We start from the raw sequence: 19,575 nt of genomic DNA, 5'->3' as shown, positions 1-19,575 counted from the left end.
TAGTCTTCCACCCAGCCCCCATCCTTTTCCCAGCCTGCCCGGAAATAATCAGGTATTTTACACTCCTTCCTTGCCTATTCCTTTCCATTAAACAGTTTGTCCGTGTTTCTACCAATGTTACAACTATTTTGACACTTATCTTCCCTTATGGTACAGAAGGGAATGAGATCAGATCCTAGAAAATGCATTAATATTCCTTAACATAGCAGCTTTTCTCCTTTCCCCCAGTTGGTTTTCTGCCTGCTACTCTCCTGCCATCTCTGGATCCAGACCCTCCCCATGCACACGATGTCCCTGTGCTAGTTGAGCTCAGCATATGAAATGTTAAAAACACGGATCCCGGGTAACTGACTTGGATTTGATTCCTTACCCCTGTGTTTACCCCAAGATGGTAGCAACACTATATAGTACTAAACACTGTACAAAATACTCAGCCCTAAATGGCTGTTGGACAACTCCTGATGGCCTTATAGCACAGGCAGATTAACTAAGGCACAAAGGTGTTCACATAGCTGGGAAGCAGAACTGAGCCTAGATTTAGGTCAATGACTCCACACATATCCATGACATCTTATCTGAGATCTAGACTCTGGTGTCCCAGAGTCCTCTGTGCTGTGCAGGTTGGTAAGAAATGCACAAAGAAAGAAGCACGGGGCACACGGTTGTCAGATGCTGTCATAGTTCTCCCTAACCATAGCAGCATGGGTATTGTTATCATTGGTGAATGCCCAAAGGTGCAGGCAAGAAAGGACATTCATCACATGTGCTGGAGGAACTTTTATTTCAGTTGAGCTACATAGGTGGGGCCTTTTTTTTATAATGGCTCATTTGTTAACATTTTGTCTAAGCTCTGCCCCACAGTTGCCTGGCAACAGCGAGGTATCTCTGACTCACTTAAAAGGGGCTGCTAGCACCCTCCTCTTTTTCTTGCTCTTGCCTTTCTGCTCCACTCTCTCCCCATTCCCTTGCCCCCCCCCAACGTGGTTGGCCTCTACTTCCCTACTTCTCAATCTCTCTCTCTCTCTCTCTCTCTCTCTCTCTCTCTCTCTCTCTCTCTCTCTCTCTCTCTCTCTCTTTCTCTATTATCCTCTCAACTCTTCATCCCCATCCCCTAAATAAATGATTCAAAGGTACCCTCTTACCCCACACCTCACCACACAACCATAAAACATATCCCCTCTCCCTCTCTTTTTTTTAAAAATTTTTATTGGATATTTTCTGTATTTTAGAGGTTATCTTCTTTCCCTCCAGTCCTATCCTCCCTCCCCCTCCCATTGGCTCCATGAAGTTGCTCCCTCTCCCAACCACCCTCTTCCACCTCAGCACCTTAGCATTTCCTTACACTGGGAAAATGAAGCTTCACTAAACCAAAGGCCTCTCCTCCCATTGACTCCAGACAATGCTATCCTCTGCTACATATGCACCTGGAGCCATGGGTCTCTCTCTGCAAACTCATTGGTTGGTGATTTAGTCCCTGGGAGCTGTGGTGGGTTTGGTTAGTTGATAATTTTGTTCTTCCCATGGGGTTGCAAATCCATTCAGCTCCTTCTCTTTATCTTTCTATAAACACATCATCCTTGCTGTCACAGGTCTTTCAAAAGGCTTTCTGCCATTCTCTCCCTGGGGGTTATTTGAATATCTAATCATCATCAGATTAATCCCTTAACATCGTTCTCATTATATCACTGCTGGCCTGAAATCTTCTTTTGAGTCTCTGGTGCATATTCAAGGCCCTCTGCAGTCTGAACCTCCTCACCCTCTTCATTATGCTCCCCTGATAACAGTGTTCTAATTCTAAAGAATCCCGAGTCAGTATGCAAAATTCCGATCTATAAATGTTATCTTGGAATCAGAACGCATAGAGAAACAATTAAATCATTTAAACAATAAAAATCCATTTATGGCTCTAGGATATTCACAGTCACTTACAAAGTGCAAACGCTCCAATTCTAGATCCAAAGGCTCAGCTTCCCAGCCAGTATGCACGATTGCCAGGCATGCTCTGGTTGTCTTTGCTTGACATGCCCCTAAGTCCTGCTTTTAGCTGCTCACCTGTAATTTCCGCAAGGATCAGGGATGAGTCAGTGTGAATTGTTCCAAAGTAGCAAGCCGTGGTGGTGCCGTTCTTTAGTGTTCTCCTCTAAAAATAAACCACAAAAAACCCTGAATCGCATGTGCTCAGAAAAGTCACATGGCACATAGGGACGAAAATAGAAGTCTGGTTTTCAATTTTAAGATGTGTTTATTTAAAGGTATGCCATCTTGATGTGGAAGAGACTAAGTAAATGGCAAAAGTATTTATACTCTAAAAGTGTGAGCTTACGGAGAAGTTGGGGCTTCTGATTTCCTAGATTCTCATGGCTGGGTGTTTCAGGGGTCATAAAACGAGATACCAATTAACTCCTTGTTCCTTGGGACTGTTTGAGGCTATTGGGATTTTATTAATCTGTGAGTGTATAAATGGGATTTTTTTTTTCCTTCTGGGTATAGCAAGGTACAATTATTCAGCTTTTAGACTTCTGCTTCAACCTGGCAGAACAATTATCATTATGTCTTTTCTTTTTCTTAGTGAATTTTCACTTGCACTAGAATAAGTGAGGGCACCATAGATTAACTCCCAAGAGAAACACAAGATAAGACAACAGCATAGGAAAACACAAAGAAGTCGCTGGGAAGAGGGTGAGTACTTGGGGAGCTTAGCAGGACACTGGCTGGAGTCTGCAGTCACTTCCTCCTTGGAGAAGCTCCCCCAACCATTCCTAACCTGCTCTGTAGAAATGCTAAGTGTGAAAAGGGCACAAATCCCCAATAACAAGGTGAAGAAAGGGTTTAAGTGGAGATCAGGCTGATGCTCAGGACCCCAGAACACAGGGTATGTTATTCCCATGGCTCCTGAGGAGGCTGAAGAATTCCTTCCTGGAGAAAGTGAATCCTAGTGACACCGAGGCCAATGTTTTCTCCCTCCAAAGTTCATTCTGTGTGAGGTTTAGCAGTCACTCAGTGCTGACATGGGTTCGAGAAAAGCCCTCCAGCCTTGGCTCTCACGAATAAAAACTTCAACTGGATGTGAAGCTGCAGTTTTAAATTAGGCTAGAATGAGCTAAAAACATTAGAAAACTCAGAAATCTATGCAAAGTACAGTCACATGACAAGACAGGGAGAACCCAAGGAGGGAAGGAGTGGGGGGAGAGGAAGGGAAGGAAGAGTACGAACTCTCTTAAGCAGAGGTCACCTCTACCTAATCACTGTCACCATGTGTAGGCTTGCCATAACCAGAACCATAGGCCATGTCTGGCAGATAAATACTTGTCAGGAATAGACAAGTTTAGAACTCACCGAATTTAAATGCCTACATAAAGAAATATGGATGTATATTGCCTGAAGGACATATAGTCCTTGATGCTCCATCTCAAGTGTAAAAATCTGATTTAATGCAATTTTCCCTTTATTTCTCCTCCACCTCCTCCTGCCCACAATCAGCTTTACAAATGTATTCTAACACCATAATATCCCCCCCCCGCATTAAGTTATGTTAGAATTATTTTTAACTTCAGTCTATGTGCTTTTATCCACCCCCCCCCCCATCAAAAAAAAATGCAGTTCTCAAAATCACACACACAGGGAATTTTATTTCTGACTTCCCTGTCTACATCGTGTGCTAGAAACATGGAGCTAAATCTGTAACAGACACTACCAAAACTGTGCATTGACTTTGGGGTTTTATTTCTCCATTCCCCTCTTTTTCCTTTTCCTTTGCTGTGATTTGATGACTCATTTTCTTTTGTTTCATACTATGCAATTTTAAGCAATTTCAACCCCTTTTGAGAACAGTGAGAGGTATAAATACATTCTGAGGATAAAGATTTAGTGTGGTTAACACAATTCATTAGCACTGTACGCTAGCCAATTCATAACCAGCTTTTAGCCTGAAAAGTTCCTCTAGTGTCACATGGATGCAGGCTAAAATATAAGCCCCACAATTATAATGAAGCAAGACAAAGGAATGGATGTCAGTGCTCGCTTCTATTCTTGAAGGCTGGAAGGATGCTGGCAGTGTGGCTAGGCCAGTCCCTGCAGAAGGTGTGAGGTCAGTACTATAGAAGTACCAGGGAGTCCAATGAGAATCCATAAACATTATTCCCAGAGCTCCCTGTAAAAGGCAGAGGCCAGATGAAAGCATTTGCATTCTGCCTTCTTCACTGCACGTGGTTTGCCAGTGTCTGAGTGTGCTGTCATTCTGGGGCTAGTTTTAATGAAAGAGGAGAAGGTAGGGCATTTTCCAAGCCATCAACATGCAGTGGGCACACACTGTAGCCACTGCCCAGGGACTGGATTGGCTCCACTGTTTCCACTAATGCTGGTGGTGCTCCTTCTGTGTTCCCTCCCTGAAAACCTACTGAAACAATATGCTGGTGTGTTATCATATCGATTCCATGAAATAGGTGTTGTCATTATCTGAGTTTTACAGATGGGCACAGTGAGTCACAGAGCCTTTTAAAAGTCACACAAATGTCCCATATGGTCCTCGGAACAGGATTATGGCTGCAGTGAGAAAAAGCACCCAGAAGACAAGATGAAGAGAATGCTATAGGAACCCACCAGGCTGACACTAGAGTCCTAAGACTCAAGTTCTCTCCTTGTCACTGTGAGGGTGGCATGGTCAGTGGATTATGAAAAGAGCTAAAATGGCTGCAGTCCTTGCCAACCTTAACATTCTCGGTTTAGTACCTGAAGTCTGGTCTTGGAAATGAATGTTTGCATAGATGGACAGGCATCACACAGGACTGGCACACAGACTACTCACGACAACTCTAGTGTAGACCTCTTCAGCCACATCAGTGCTCTGGAACCTTTGTTCTGTAGGAAATGTGTACTTGTTCAGCCACTCCAGAAGTGGCAGGTCGACGTTGCTTCCGGCAAAGGCGTACTGAGGGGCGTGGATGTGTGTATCAACAAGGCCTGGTATGAAGAACTCACTGAGGAAGTAAGGAGGAAAGACAAATATTGAATAGCATCATTAGACAAGGGGTTCATTTATCCTACAAATTTATAACTCAAAGTTTTCTTACTTTTAAGGAAAATGTCCTACTAAAAGAGAGAGAGTGCCTAAGTTGCAATGTGTACAGTTCTAATCAGAGACAGTGGAGGAAAGGAAAACATAAAAGTGCACATAAGCCAAGCCACTGTAGCAGAAGCAAGAGGGGACATGGGCACATTCTATGACTTTGTTTCCACAACTGGACAGAGAACAGAGGTGGGGTGTGGTCTTCAAGCCTCAATATCTGGGCTGAGGAATAAGCACACGAAGTCACAGAGAGGGACCAAAGATAAGAAACAATAATTTAAGGCTCGGTGGCTCGATTCATCTTAGAAGACTGCAAGAAATCATGTCTTCCATGTGTTTAAAGGCTGAGCTCTCAACTGAAGCATCAGGAATGTGCCTAGGCTGACCCTTGACCTTTGCCAGGATAGTGTAGAAAGGAGCTGTTGATCTGAAGGCCAGGTACTGAGGAGGGTATGTTGCTGTGACCACCATCCAAACTTCTGTGTTTCTTCTTTCCCTTTTGAGACATATTTTGATATATAGCCCTGGCTGGCATTGAAGTCACATTTCTCGTGCTTCCACCTTCTGAGTACTCAGATGATTGGCATACACTACTATGCACAGCTTCATACTTCTGATAAGCTGAGCCCTACCCCCTACCCAGCCACATTTTGGTTTATTCCATACTTTAGATATATTTTTTAAGTTGTCAGAAACACTATCCCCAGAAGGGAGGCAGGCCAATGCTAGTAGACATGGACAAGCTAGTTCAGTTTCCTTGGGTAGTCATTGTATCAACTCATCAAAACACAGGTCTGTTAACAGATGACATACACTTCGTTACTGTCACTATAACAACTGAAAAAGTCACCCAACGAACCTGAACTCAACACTTGAACAGTTTTAAAATGCTCTATTTTTAGAACAGAACTAGAAGGGGTAATGTGCTGGAGTGGTTACAGCTAACACTGAATGTGTGCATGTACTGGAGCTAGGCACAGCATCCTCTGAGCATCATGTCACGTGTGGCCAGCAGCTCACTATAGCGGTTACACATATACAGTCTAGCTCAGACTATCTGAGTGAGGACTCACCGTTAACCAGCTGTGGGATACGTGTCATGTCACCCAGTCTCTCTGAATCTCATTTTTTACCTTATGATCACAAAATCATGGGGAGGACTAAGTTACTGGATGCAAGGGGGGTGCCTAGCAAAGGCACAAAGTATCAGTCAATGCTGCTGCCAGTGAAAACAAGAAACATAAGCTCAGAAAATACCCTTAGCTTGAAAAGGCTAATCGTTAGCTTATGAGCTTTGGAGCACAGCTTTGACCTTGACAACTCCCCTGTTTGCTCAGCATTCCTGTGCACTACACTCTGTGAGACAGACAGAGAACAGTGACAACTCATGAATAAGAAGGGAGCCTACAGTGTGAGATGTGTCAGCCACTGTACTCTCTGAGCATATCTGTCTTGGGGCTCTTACTCTCTTTACCACCACAAAGTGAGTGAACAGCTTTGAGTTCACGTGCAGTTGGGTGCTCTGCAGTTATGTTTCAGAAGCTCAGTTAAGACTTGTGGGGAGTCTACAGAGAAATAAGACATCTTGTCTTCAGAGGCTTTATAATAGTTCAAGGTATTAGGGGAGTGTGTGTGTGTGTGTGTGTGTGTGTGTGTCTGTGTGTCTGTGTGTGTGTGTGTCTGTGTGTGTGTATCTGTGTGTGTGTGTCTGTGTGTGTGTGTAAGAGAGAGGGGAGAGAGAGAGAGAGAGAGAGAGAGAGAGAGAGAGAGAGAGAGAGAGATCTTGTTACACACACAGAGGATCTTAGTGAAGAATTTCATTCCTGTCTACTCACGAAAAATAAAGAATATGTTTATAAAACAGATTGTTCAAGAACATTTGCAGCAGTTCTGCTCATATTGTAGCCTCAAGTTGGAAACAATATAAATAACTCTCATGGGAAAATATGGATAAACAAATTGTGGCCCAGTAGAATACTATTCAGGAAAATTAAAAGCAAGCACTCTTACAATATGAATTACTTCCAAAACATAATGTTGAAGGGCCAGAAAGCTGGTTCAGTGGATAAAGTGTTTCCTGGACAAGCATAAGAACCAGAGTTCAAATTTCTAATACCCATGTAAATACCAGAAGGGCATGGTGGCTCACCCTTAATCCCAGTATAGGGGAGGCAAGCTAGCTGAGTGGATTAGCTGAATTGATGATCTCTGGATTTCAGCAAATAAGGTGGAAAATAGTTGAAGAAAATATTTGGTATCAAACTCAGTCTTCTCCATGTGTGCACCCATTTGCACACACACATATCCCTATACAAACTCACACATGGTAAAAATACCTGAGCTAAGAGACTCGTGAAACCTTCTACATACAAAGTTTCTGAATAAAGGTCACAGTAATGGGAACAGAAAAGCAAATGATAAATATGAGAGGAAGACTATAACAATTTATCAGTCCCTAGAAGCAAAGGAGATGAGTCAGAGAGATAACGTTTTGAGCACACAAGGGCAAACACACCAAGTACAGAGAACCTGATCAAAGAGTCAGGTGTGCAGGGTCACATGATGTCAGCCTAAGCCACATGTCAAAGTATGATGCAGTTCACTATTTCATATTTCTGCAACAAACAACCTCAGGGTAGATCCTTTACTTTTAAAAGAGGTTTATTTAGCTCACACTTCTAAAAATGTGTATGCACAACTTAGGCAAGGGCACACCTTGCACTAGTGCACATGGAGAACTACAGAAATAACCAGCTGCATACAGAATAAGCCAACTGTATGGGATAGAGTCATTTTAATCCAACCCACTCTCACAAGAACACCCTCACTTTGTGCGATCATCATGAATCATCATCTCCAACCGGGCCCCACCTCTCAAAGGTCCCAGCACTTCTCAATACTGTACACTGGATCCAACTTCCAGCCTAGGAACCTTGGAAGGAGACACTCAAATCACATCTAGGCTCTAGTTTCTTACTTCTACGTGTCCAGGAAGTTACTGATGGTGTGGAATAAGCTGTCACACAAGAGTTAAAGACAGGGTTCAGGGTTGAGAAGCTTCCCTTCGAACTCCAAGTCGCAGAAATTTCTGTAGAAATAAACAAAGCTAACTCTTGAGCAGCAGTGTCCATTTAAGGACACAGGAAGAGAAAAGGGCACTGACCGACATTGGCAGAATGTCGCCAAGAGAAAAGAGGGGACCCATGATATAACAGACAGAGGAGGTAAAGGGGGTGGCCAGTGACAAAAATCGGAAAACAAGTGATATGGAGCTTTAGAGAGACTATAGATCCCCTCATGCTGTGACACAAAGACACTGAACTTCAATGGGATTTACTCCCAGAGGCTCAGGTTACTTTAGCTCTGTCCGAGGTGCTGAAGAGTAAGGGGCTCCCCCACGTGGGTGATAGAGAAAGAACTGGGCACATTTCATAGCAGAAGTCACGAGAGGAAGAGTACATGAGACTCCATGACTGTACTTATTTCATATTTTATGCAAAGAAAACCTGTGTGTTCTTATCAAAACCCAAGAGCAAAGGAGGTGTTTGAGGGTGCAGTATTCGAGAGCAGAAGATGGGCTAGGAAGGGCTTACTGTGGCCTGAGTGTGGCTTTTACCTGACACACAGAAGTGCTAGGATGTGGCCCCACCAAAATCCACACATTCAAGGGTGTGTATGCGGTTTGCTGAAATAAAGGTGCAAGTGTGTGGGATGTGGGAGATGTGTGTGGAACAAAGTTCTTAGGAGCACCAGCTCATTTTACAGAGAGAAGACGCAGTTCGGAGATGGTTACAGACCTGTAACCTATGAGTACCTCGGCCCAGGTTAGAAGTCAATACACCATATGACTTGGAGCTGGATGATAGCTATCAAGAGTCAACTTGAGTCAGAACAGAGAGTCAGTTTACTGGCTTTCCCTGAAGAAGGTGAAATAACTTTTTCCCCCTTCAGTTTTTCCCTCCCCATGATATTTAGATATTTAGTCAGCATACCTGCCTTAACACATAAACTTCAAACTTTAAACATGAAGTGGTAGCCTAGCCTTTTAAAAATTTGAAAAAAAAAAAAAGAAAAGAACAATATACAGAACCCTATATACAGTAATTCGAATACCATCTTTTATATTTCTTTATTTTTACTTAACTTTATTTTTGTAAACCTGAAGACTTCATAAATAACAAGCATGTATTTTAGTGTTAATCTAGACCCATAGTACCATGTCCCACCCACACCACTGCTCATTTCCTTTTTGAGGTGAAGTCTCAATATATAACCCAGACTAGCCTTGAGCTTGCCCCCAGACTAGCCCCAGCCTCCTCATGCTGGGATCACAGCCATGTGGTGGCATTCCCCATCCATCTGCTTATGTTCTATAAAAATGACAAACACTGATACAAGCTGTACAATAAGAGCAGTTGACTGAGGGCCTAGGCCAGTATCACACAGTTCGTTTGAACAGCATCATTAGTTCAATGAACTTCCAACTCCATTGCCCTAAAGTCACTTTCCAAGTTTTAGTTGGACTTTCAGAATAAAAATGATGGTGACACTTTCATTGGATTTAAAATACAGCCTTCTGAAATTAGATCAAATATGTCAGCTTGAGACAAGTGTTCTCATCTATATGTGACAAATCAGCCAGGCTATTGAGACAGTGCGTCCTCCACTGGAGGATTTTATGTAGATAGTAAAGGCCATAAAAATTTCAACTCAAGTGTGTAGATTGTCCTGAAGATGTTAGTATTTTGGCAGTTTGTATCTTTGACTTTTTGATGTAATTTTGTTGTATTGTGGATTGAGAGTTAACCATATAAACTTGTATGAAAAGTTATTGGGATGTAGAGTTGTGTTTGTGTAAGATTTCAGGTTACAAAAATACCCCAGAACAGAGGCAGAGAAGATGCAGTAATAAACTGCCAAGGGAAGGGAGTTGTGCGGACAAGTTGGGCTGTGGTGGCTCGGACCAGGTGCCAGAGGCGTGCGCAGCTCTGTATCAGGGTTGGGCCTGAGGAGTGAGACCTCAGGGCCGGAAAAGAGCTAAACTGATTTTTATTTTTTAATATTTACTGCAACAAAGTGCACTCTGAACACAGGTCCTCCCTAATCATGCCATTAGAGTAGCTTCTAAAACTCTTTTTCTTAATACTTTCCCTGTTATTGTCTCTCCCCTCCCTCATCTTATATAAGGCTAACGACTTGTTATATTTTTAACACTGCATACAAAATACTCAACAAAGAAATAAAGGAATCATGGCAGAGTCTGGTCCTCAAAGTTTCTACCCTTCAGATGGCCTTCATCTCGCCAATCTTCCTCATTAATGGCCAACTGTTTGGCCAACTGGTAAATTAGAAAGCCTCCCCTCTCTCAATGAACATTTCTCATTGCTTGAACCTGATACTGGTTTTCAGGAAGAGGGAAGATGTTGGCAGAGACTTACTGGTGGCTTAGTTCTCTGATCTCACACGGTTTGAAGCACCATTCTTTGGCCAGTTTTTCTTGCTGAGATGATTCTTCCAGAAACACTATCTTTAAGAGGAAGAAACAAAGAAAAATGTCAGATGTTAATAAGTCATAGTCATTTGTTGACACAAAACACACAAATGTTTTTTGAAGCAGAATGATGCTGAGTTAATCTTAAAAGAGATTTGGTACCAAACGAGATTGATTTTGGAGGAAAAAATATGACAATAATTTGTGTTTGGTTTTCCTTAAAACTAAAATGCATTCAACTTCTCTTCCACAAAAATGTAGGCCATGAGATTTCAAACATGTTCTTCCGAAGGGTCATACTGACAAGGACAAGGGGCATCATCTATCCCTCATTAAAGTGATTATGGGAACTACTGCTGTGGAAAAACATCTAACTTGAACCTAATAAGAGACTGTTGTTAGGCTGTTAGGGGAAACAACACCTCATGTTTTGTAAGGCTACTGTGGAGACTAAATATGATAATTCTATTTCTCTATCAAGTAGATTGCTCATCAAGAAAAGATAGGAAGTCATGAGTTTAAAATGTAGGAAATATCCTGTTTGTTTGGTGTCTTTGCTTGCTTTGTTTTGGACATGGCATGGTAGGCAAGCATTCTACCACTGAGCCAGATCCTAAAGCCCTTCTTGTTTCAGTTTTAGATGAATATATGAAAAAAAAGGTGTTTAATTGAAAAATTAATTTTGAAAAACCTCTAGAAAATAAAAATTGTCTACCTAATAGAGTGACAGTTAAGGCAATATATCTCAGGACAAAATAATTTGTGTAACTGAAAAGAAAACATGTACTTCTTTGTTTATTGAGACATGCCTTTTAAAAAATTGTGATAGTGATTAGAAGTAATTCCTTAATGAATTACATGATTATAAAAATATACTTGAAACAAAAAACTTTAAAAAGAAAAAATCAACACTCATCGAAGCCTATCACAAAGTTATTTTAAAAGCCATATAATTAAAATTTATCAATACCTTTTCAAAAGTGATCTATTATAAAGTTAATAAATAAGTAGTATGATAAAACCTACATATACATATTTGAAATACATTACGAATAAATATCCTTGAGCAAAATAAAAATTTAAAAATTTGGAAGCTGAAGAAGTTTTGCTACCCCTGTGGGAGATTCACAGTAAACAGTGGCTTTCTACAATAAATAGAATCTCACAGAATCAAACTCTTACATGGTAATATATTCTGTAATATAGAACCTCCTCTGCCTGGCATTTTGTGACACTTCTCTAGGTCTGTGGCCTTTACTTTCAACAGAACCAGCTGACTGGCAGATGAACTAATTGTTTATCACCCAATAGAAGATTAAAAATAACTTTAACAATTACTATATTTTTTAACCAAATAATTTAAAAGTTCAAGGAATGAGTCAACGATGCTGCAATACCTTTCTTCTATCCCCATTCTTTTGACTTATATAAAAATGGTTTTCATCATTGATATCTATAAAAATGGAAAACAATAAAAATTATGCTGCCTCTATTTCATGCTCCCAACCAGAAATAATCAATGACCCATTATGTAATTGCAGGGAGTCTCGTTTTACTTCCATGTAACAAACTACACTTCAGTACATACAGCAGACCTTTTAAAACTTCCTCATGTTCCTGGAAATTTTCAATGTATGTCCATGAGTGTTATAGTGACAGCTGTTCAATAAGACTTCCAAGAAGAAAATATCATGAATTAGATTGAATCTGTACACAGGATTAGACCAGAATTTAAAACTCAGTAGAAAGGGGGACACTGTATAGCACTTCAAACCATAAAGAGAGGAAAATCAGATGTGGGGAGAAATAGGAAAAGGGGCAGAGGATTAGGAGAATGAATGGAAATCTGCAGCTGCTGGGAGCTGGGGGTGGGCAGAATCTCTAGGAAGTCCCTGAGACTTGGGATGTAGAGGCTCTCCAGAGTCAATGTGGGTGCCCTTAGCTGAGATGCATAACAATGGGGACAGCAACCTAAAGAGCTCACTTCCTGTAGCCAGGCAGGACCCCCAATGGAGAGATAAGGACACCAACCTACCCACAAAACTTTTGACCCAAAATTTGACCTGTGTAAAATAAATGCAAGAACAAAGATGCAGCAGAGACTAAAGAAATGGCCAACCAGTAACTGGCCCAACTTGAGACCCATTCCATGGACAAGCACCAATCTCTGACCGGTCATCTGTTATGCTTGCAGAAAGATGCCTAGCACAACTGTCCTCTGAGAGGCTCTACCCAGCAGCCGACTGAAACAGATACAGCCAAATACTGTATGGAAGTCAAGAACTCTTATGGAAAAGTTGGAGGACTGAAAACTCTGAAGGCGATTTAAAAAAAACAAAAAACTCCACGGAAAGACCAATAGTCAACTAACATGGATTTCTGGGAGCTCTCAAAGACTGAGCCACCAATCAAAGAACAGACACGAGCTGGACCAAGACCCCTAGAACATACATAGCAGACATGCAGCTCAATCTCCAAGTGAGTTACCCAGCAACTGGAGCCAAGACTTTCCCTAAAGCTGTTGCCCAACTGTGGAATCTATTCCCCAACAGGGTTGTTTTGTCTGGCCTCAGTGGGAGAAGATGCTAACCCTTCAGAGACTTGATGATGCACCAGGAGTGGGGAAATAACTAGGGGAGGGCCCACCCCCTCAGAGCAGAAGGAGGAAAGAGGGAAGAACTCTGGGGGAGGGGCACTGGGAGAAAGGAGCAGCATTTGGAATATAAATAAATAAGAAAATTAGAGGGAAAAAGAGAGATAGTCTATATTCTGGTCTGTCTCACTTATATGACCTTGGCAGGTCCAGAATTGGCACATTGGCCAGGCTGGCCTTGAACACTTAGATATGCCTGCCTCCACCTCCCTAGTGCTAAGATTAAAGGCACATATTATCATATTGCCTCTGCCCACATCCAGGAAATGTTAAAGATTAATATCATGGTTTAATTTGAAGTGATTATTTTTTAAAATGCTAAAAATAATGGACTCTACATATCTACATCCAACAAGTCATTCATACCACCAGTGTTTAAAGGTTTAAAATCATATACAGATTTTTAAAATTCTTTTAAGAAGATATAAGGTCTTTTAAGAGTGAAGAGTACTTCTCCTGGGAATTTGTAATGTGGGTATTCACCTTGCTGGTTTTGTAGTTACCCTCTCTACAAAACTCTCACTCCATCTATCCTCAAAGTACAAACCACACAGAGTGAAAGACTATGATCTCAAGTTCAGAAAGGACTAGCTAGATACAACAAAACAGAAAAATGATTAACATAATGAAGACATATCTGATGAATGAAAAATTATCTGTTATATAATGTTGAGGTTTGGTCTGTTGCTATTTATTGTAATGCTAAGTTCAGACCCCAAGGCCTAGCTGCCTCAGAGATGGGACAGTCCACATGTAGACCCAAATGATATGTGACCTGGTCCCCAAGTTATTACTGATTGGTGGATAAAGGTTCCAACAGCCTGTATCTGGGCAGAATTAAGATAGGAATGGCTTGGTGTTCCTGGCTTTGGAATTGGATATTATAAGGTAGGGAGGAGAAGTAGAAGAAAGAGAGGAGAAGCCACCATGGAGTAAGAATCTTAAAATAATGGCCATGTGGGTTGGTAGATTGGGGTAAGTGCAGTCCAGATAGAACATGGCAAATTATATAATGACATTATTAGCTGGGAAATAGATATAACAGCATAGAGGACAGATATTTGCCCAGGTCTAGTGTTGATTAAGGCTTATTATAAATATAAAGGTTTTGTGTGTTTTACCAGGGAACTAAATGGTCAAGGCCAGGGTAGAAACACAGAATTTAAATTAAATATTTTCAATCACAATATAATGTTAAAGTAACTTTTTAAACTCTAGATTACTAAATACCATGTATTTATAATGACACTTTTGATAATAGTATGGTATGGGTGTGGCTATGGGCACACAGTGAACATGTAGGTTAAAGTCTGATTTCTACACACAGAGCCTATGGCTGGGGAGTTAAAACACCTAGATAGGTAAAGAGTAAGATGTACATGGATGAGGAAGGAGCATGGTGGAGCTGTCCTCTACTGCATCAGAGGGAGGAACAGTAGTATGGGCAGAAAAAGTCCCAAGGAAAAGTCAGAGTTGGGCAGTAAGAGTAAGGAATTGGTACTTGATAAATATCAAGTGGAGAGAAAGGGATGGAAGGGGCATCCACAGGAACAAAAGCAAGGAAACAAGAGGCACAGCAGCTAAAGGCATACTGCCAATGTTATCGGAGTGGTGGATTGGGAAAACTACAATTCCCAATCCACTCCACTTCTTTTTTGCTCTTATGTGTACTTTTGTCCATCCAAAATGTCTGTGGACCTCTTCTTAAACAGCACTATCACAGGAGTTGTAAGCAATCAATTCATGGTAGGTAAAGCACATATGACATTAGCATGACATGCCGTACTGGACAGTGAACAATGGGTAGGCTGAAGGATGAATGCAATGGTCTCCCAGAGAGATGCTGTTCAAGCATGGATTTTCATAACACGTGTGTGAGTAACCTGAATCCTCTGAGGGCATCAACAGATCAATATGAAGTGTGTTTGGTATGTTCAGATACACCAAACATACTAGTGAAGACCCAACTCAGCACTGGGGAAACAAGTGGAAAGAATCCAGAACAAAGATAAGTACATATTATAAGTCATGGTCAGCCTTCAGGGCTATTTTTAGGTAATCTCTAAAAATCTGCAGGAAAATATGATTAATGCATTCTCCCTGGTTCTGTGGCTTCCTTACCTTCAGACTATCAGGGATCAGAATGTTCTTCACTTCCTTGTTCATTCAAGTACCTGGCATGGCCTATAGGCTTTCCTCCCTACAGGCCATGGTCCCAGTATAGGCAAGCTGTCAATCACATAAGGGGATCATTAAAAGCAAGGTTTCCTGAAACCATAGCAAGTTCCAGCAAGCAGGAACTTTCTTGGCCAAACACTTAATTGTCCAGATGAGGAATTTGAGTCCCTTCTGTTAAGCAAGCAAGTCCAAGTGCCTCTCATTTAAAATGAGGGCTATTTAGAATGAGAAATAATGATACTGCCAGAAAGACTGAAGCCAAAGGCAGATGAATACTATCTGTTTATGATATAAGTTCCTGCAAGATACAGGCTTCAAACACCAGATGGAAATTTGGGGACAAAAGGCTTGTTTTCATGACATAGAGTAAACTTCTAGACAATTATGAAATAGCTCAGCTATGCAAAAAAGAAGGTAGCTTGTGTCTGTTCTCATCACAAAAACCTACTCGAGTGACTTGTAGGAGATAAGACCAGATGAAAGATACTTTATTTCAGAGACTGCTGAAGCCCTTGGCAAAGACAAATGTTGGTATATTTGTGCAATTCATATCAAATTAATCTCAACTAATGGAAAATTGAGATTGGTTTGAAAATCAAAAGTCAGCCTATCAAGGCAAAGTGATGTGAAAATTATGACAAAGGCACCAACTAATTCCATGAAGGGCTTATGTTTTCTGATCTAATAATCTCTTCGTAAATAAGAGAGAAGACCAGGCTGTGTGAGCAAATAGAAGTGTGTGCTGTGCTAAGTCATTTGCTTAGAGATTGTTCCAGGTAGTTGATTGCTTCTTGTCTGGTAATATTAACTAGAGGTAATTAAATTATAAAAACAAAACAAAACTGTCTCCAAAAGCTTGAATACTAAATATTTTAAGTTTAGGGGGACATAGCCATATATTCTTCAGTAGACCAATAAATAAACTGCAATACCAAGACATGAAGGAAATTCATTGAAAAATAAGCATTTGAAATCCATTATAAAACTAAATGCTAAAACCTGGATCTGAAACTTGGTTGCATAACAGGATATTTAAATAATTATCCAAGTACCTTCCCATAACATGTATTTCACAAAGAAAGTTTCACAGTGAAGAAACACAGCAAAGACCACCCACATTGCTAACATCATCATTGCCAATAACAAGACACGCCACCATGTTCTGACATGACTCACTGTGAACGTCACATATCCTTCTCACCTGTATCGGCTGAAGCTCACCATGAGGAAACAGGCAAACTAAACTGAGGGTCAGTATAGGAGTTCTGTATTCTTGAAAAGTATTGGCACATCAAATATGAAGAAAGACTTATCCCCCAAGTGAAAGGCACATCCCACAAATGGAACTTGAGATTTTAAAGCCCATTCTGCACCAGAGGAAAGGACGTTTAAAGGCATTATTGAGACCATGAAGGTTGGAAAGTGTTCTTGTTGTCTAATAGAATTACGCCCACATTAATTTCCTAATCTGTATGGTTATGATTGTGTAAGGCTTTGTCACCAATGTTTAGAAAGGGTGCAGTGAAGGGTTTAGATGGGAGTGGTGTATTTATGGAGTGGTTTCGTCTGTCTAGGTGGAGACAGGCATCTGTTAGTCTTTGTCTGTGTGTCTTAGGTTTCTGTTTTGTGTTATTTGTGACTTTGACAATGAGACAGACTGCGACGATTCCTCTGAGTTTGACTTTGGATCATTGGACTGAAGTTAGGGATAGAGCACACAATTTGTCAGTTGAGTTTGAGAAAGGACTATGGCAGACTTTTTGCTCCTCAGAGTGGCTGATGTTTGATGTCAGTTGGCTTCTAGACATCACCTTTGACTTGACAATCATTTTTGAAATTAAAGTTGTTGTTTTTCAGGAAGGACCGGGATCCTATCCAGATCAACAGCTATACATTACTGTCTGGCAAGATTTGGTTCAGAATCCCCCAGCTTGGGTCAAGCCCTGGGTGCAAAAATGAAAGCCAGGCTCCTGTGCCCTAGCTCTCCAAGTTGGAGCACAAACAGAAACCTGAAGCTCTGAAGCCTGAGAGTTCACCTGAGAACCAGCCTTCAGCTTCTCCTAAAATCTATCCCAAGATTGAGGAGCCTCCCGAATGGCCAAGCCCTCCACCACCCCCTTACCCTTTGCTCCCAGCACCTGAGAATCCGGATGACGCCGGGGGCTGACCAGCCACTGGAACCAGAAGACACAGAGTGCAGAGTCCGGGGGAGAATGGACTCAACTGTGGCACTGCCTCTACATGCCATTGGGCCCCCCAGAGACCTCCCCCAACCTTCAGCCCCTTCAGCTCCTTTAGCCCCTTCAGCCCCTTCAGTATTGGCCATTTTTCTCTGCAGACCTTTATAATTGGAAAACTAACCACCCTTCTTTTTCAGAAAACCCCACCAGCCTGATGGCGTTGGTGGAGTCTTTGATGTTTTCCCACCAGCCCACCTGAGATGATTGTCAGTAACTTTTGCAGGTCCTCTTCACTACCAAAAAAAAAAAAGAGAGGGTCCTATAGGAGGCCCGAAAAAATGTCCCCTGTGCAAATGGGGCACCAATCAACCTTTCGAATGAAAGAGATGCTGGGTTCCCCCTTACCTGACCTGAGATTCTATTGCTGGGCTCTCGTGGCAGGTCTCAGAGGGACCGCTAGGCACCCCACTAATTTGGCTAAGGTAAGAGAGGTTCTTCAGGGACCTGTGAACTGCCGTTTGTGTTTCTTGAACATTTAATGGAAGCTTATGGGCGTTATACTCCCTTTCACCCAACCTCTGAGGGTCAGCAGGCAGTGGTGGCTATGGCCTTTTTAGGGCAGTCAACATCAGATATTAAGAAAAAGTTACAACGGCTAGAGGGGTTACAAAACTATACCTTGGAAGATTTGGTGAAGAAAGCAGAGAAAGTGTTTCATAAGCGGGAGACTGAGGAAGAGAAGCGAGAAAGAGAAAAGTAGGAGGCAGAGGAAAGGGAGGACCAGAGGGATCATAGACAAGAAATGAATTTGACTAGGATTTTGGCCACAGTGGTGAGGGACAGGGAGTTAGGAATCAAGTCTAGCACTAGGAGGGAGCCTCTCGACAAGAATCAATGTGCTTACTGTAAAGAAAAAGGCTGCTGGGTCAGAGATTGCCCCAACAAGAAGAAAAAGGAACCCTAGCAACAGGACCCCCAGACCTGTGGCCCCAAAGTTTTGACCATAAAATTATCGAGTTCAAGGGGCTACCAACATCAAACAATATTTATGTACTACCCGAAGATCTGTGGATCTCAGCTGGGCCGTGTATTCCACTTATTCATAGTAATGCCAGACTGTTCCTGCCCCTTGTTGGGGAGAGACCTCCTGACTAAGATGGGGCACAGATTCACTTCCACTCTGATGGACCACAGGTTAGAGGGCCAGAAGGGGAGCCTGTGCATGTTCCAACCATCTGGTTGAAGGATGAGTATCAACTCTTTGAGCACAAACAGCCTGCCTCAGATCAGATGGGCTGGTGGCTGCAGGCAAATCCACAGGCCTGGGTGGAGACTGCAGAAATGGGGGAGGCTGAGAACCAGCCCCCACCCATATGGAGCTGAAAGTCCAGGCTAGTGGTGCATCAGTATCCCATGTCAAAGGAGGCATGAGACGGGATCAAGACACACATCATTTGGTTACTCCAACTTGGGGTTCTGCGTAAGTGTCAATTAGCCTGAAACATGCCTCTCCTACTGGTGTGGAAACCTGGAACCTAAAACTGCCGGACAGTTCAAGATCTCCAAGAGGTAAACAAATGGGTGGCCAATCTCCACCTTACGGTACTTAACCCTTATAACCTGTTGAGCTCATTGCCCCCATCCAGAACCTAGTATACAGTACTGGACTTGAAGAAAATGCATCAATGGAATCATCTAGAGGTAGAAAAACTTGTAAAGACTGTCTTGAGGTCAAATTCTTTTGTGTCAGATTTGAGTAGATAACTGTGTGCCATGTCAGAAATCAAATGTATGTAGAAGGCTGGAGAGGAGAGAAGATAGACCTAAGGTTTACTGAGAAGTATATTTTACAGAGACTAAGCCAGGAAGATATAGATATAAAGATCTATTAGTCTTTATAGATGCCTTTTCAGGATGGGTAGAAGCCTTTCCTACCAGTACTGAGACAGCCAATATGGTGGCTAAGAAGATTCTAGAAGAAATCTTCCCTAGGTTTGGCACCCCTAAG

The 19,575-nt window shown here is 41.9% G+C and overlaps 1 protein-coding gene across 1 annotated transcript in view; it reads right to left on the bottom strand.

Annotated features, from left to right (window-relative positions):
* The window catches only part of GDA (guanine deaminase), a gene marked incomplete at its 5' end in the record, with an annotated part of 81,471 nt that overhangs the window by 30,215 nt on the left and 31,681 nt on the right, over positions 1–19,575 (bottom strand). The window contains 3 exons of the mRNA XM_080912025.1: positions 2,053–2,140; positions 4,805–4,976; positions 10,504–10,588. Coding sequence (XP_080768151.1) covers positions 2,053–2,140; positions 4,805–4,976; positions 10,504–10,588 — 345 coding nt within the window. The remainder of the gene's footprint in view (positions 1–2,052; positions 2,141–4,804; positions 4,977–10,503; positions 10,589–19,575) is intronic.

The sequence above is a fragment of the Micromys minutus genome (genome assembly GCF_963924665.1).
Source record: "Micromys minutus genome assembly, chromosome: 2".
NCBI lineage: Eukaryota > Metazoa > Chordata > Mammalia > Rodentia > Muridae > Micromys > Micromys minutus.
The sequence above is the reverse complement of the archived record's forward strand: the minus strand, read 5'-3'. Positions and strand labels throughout refer to the sequence as shown.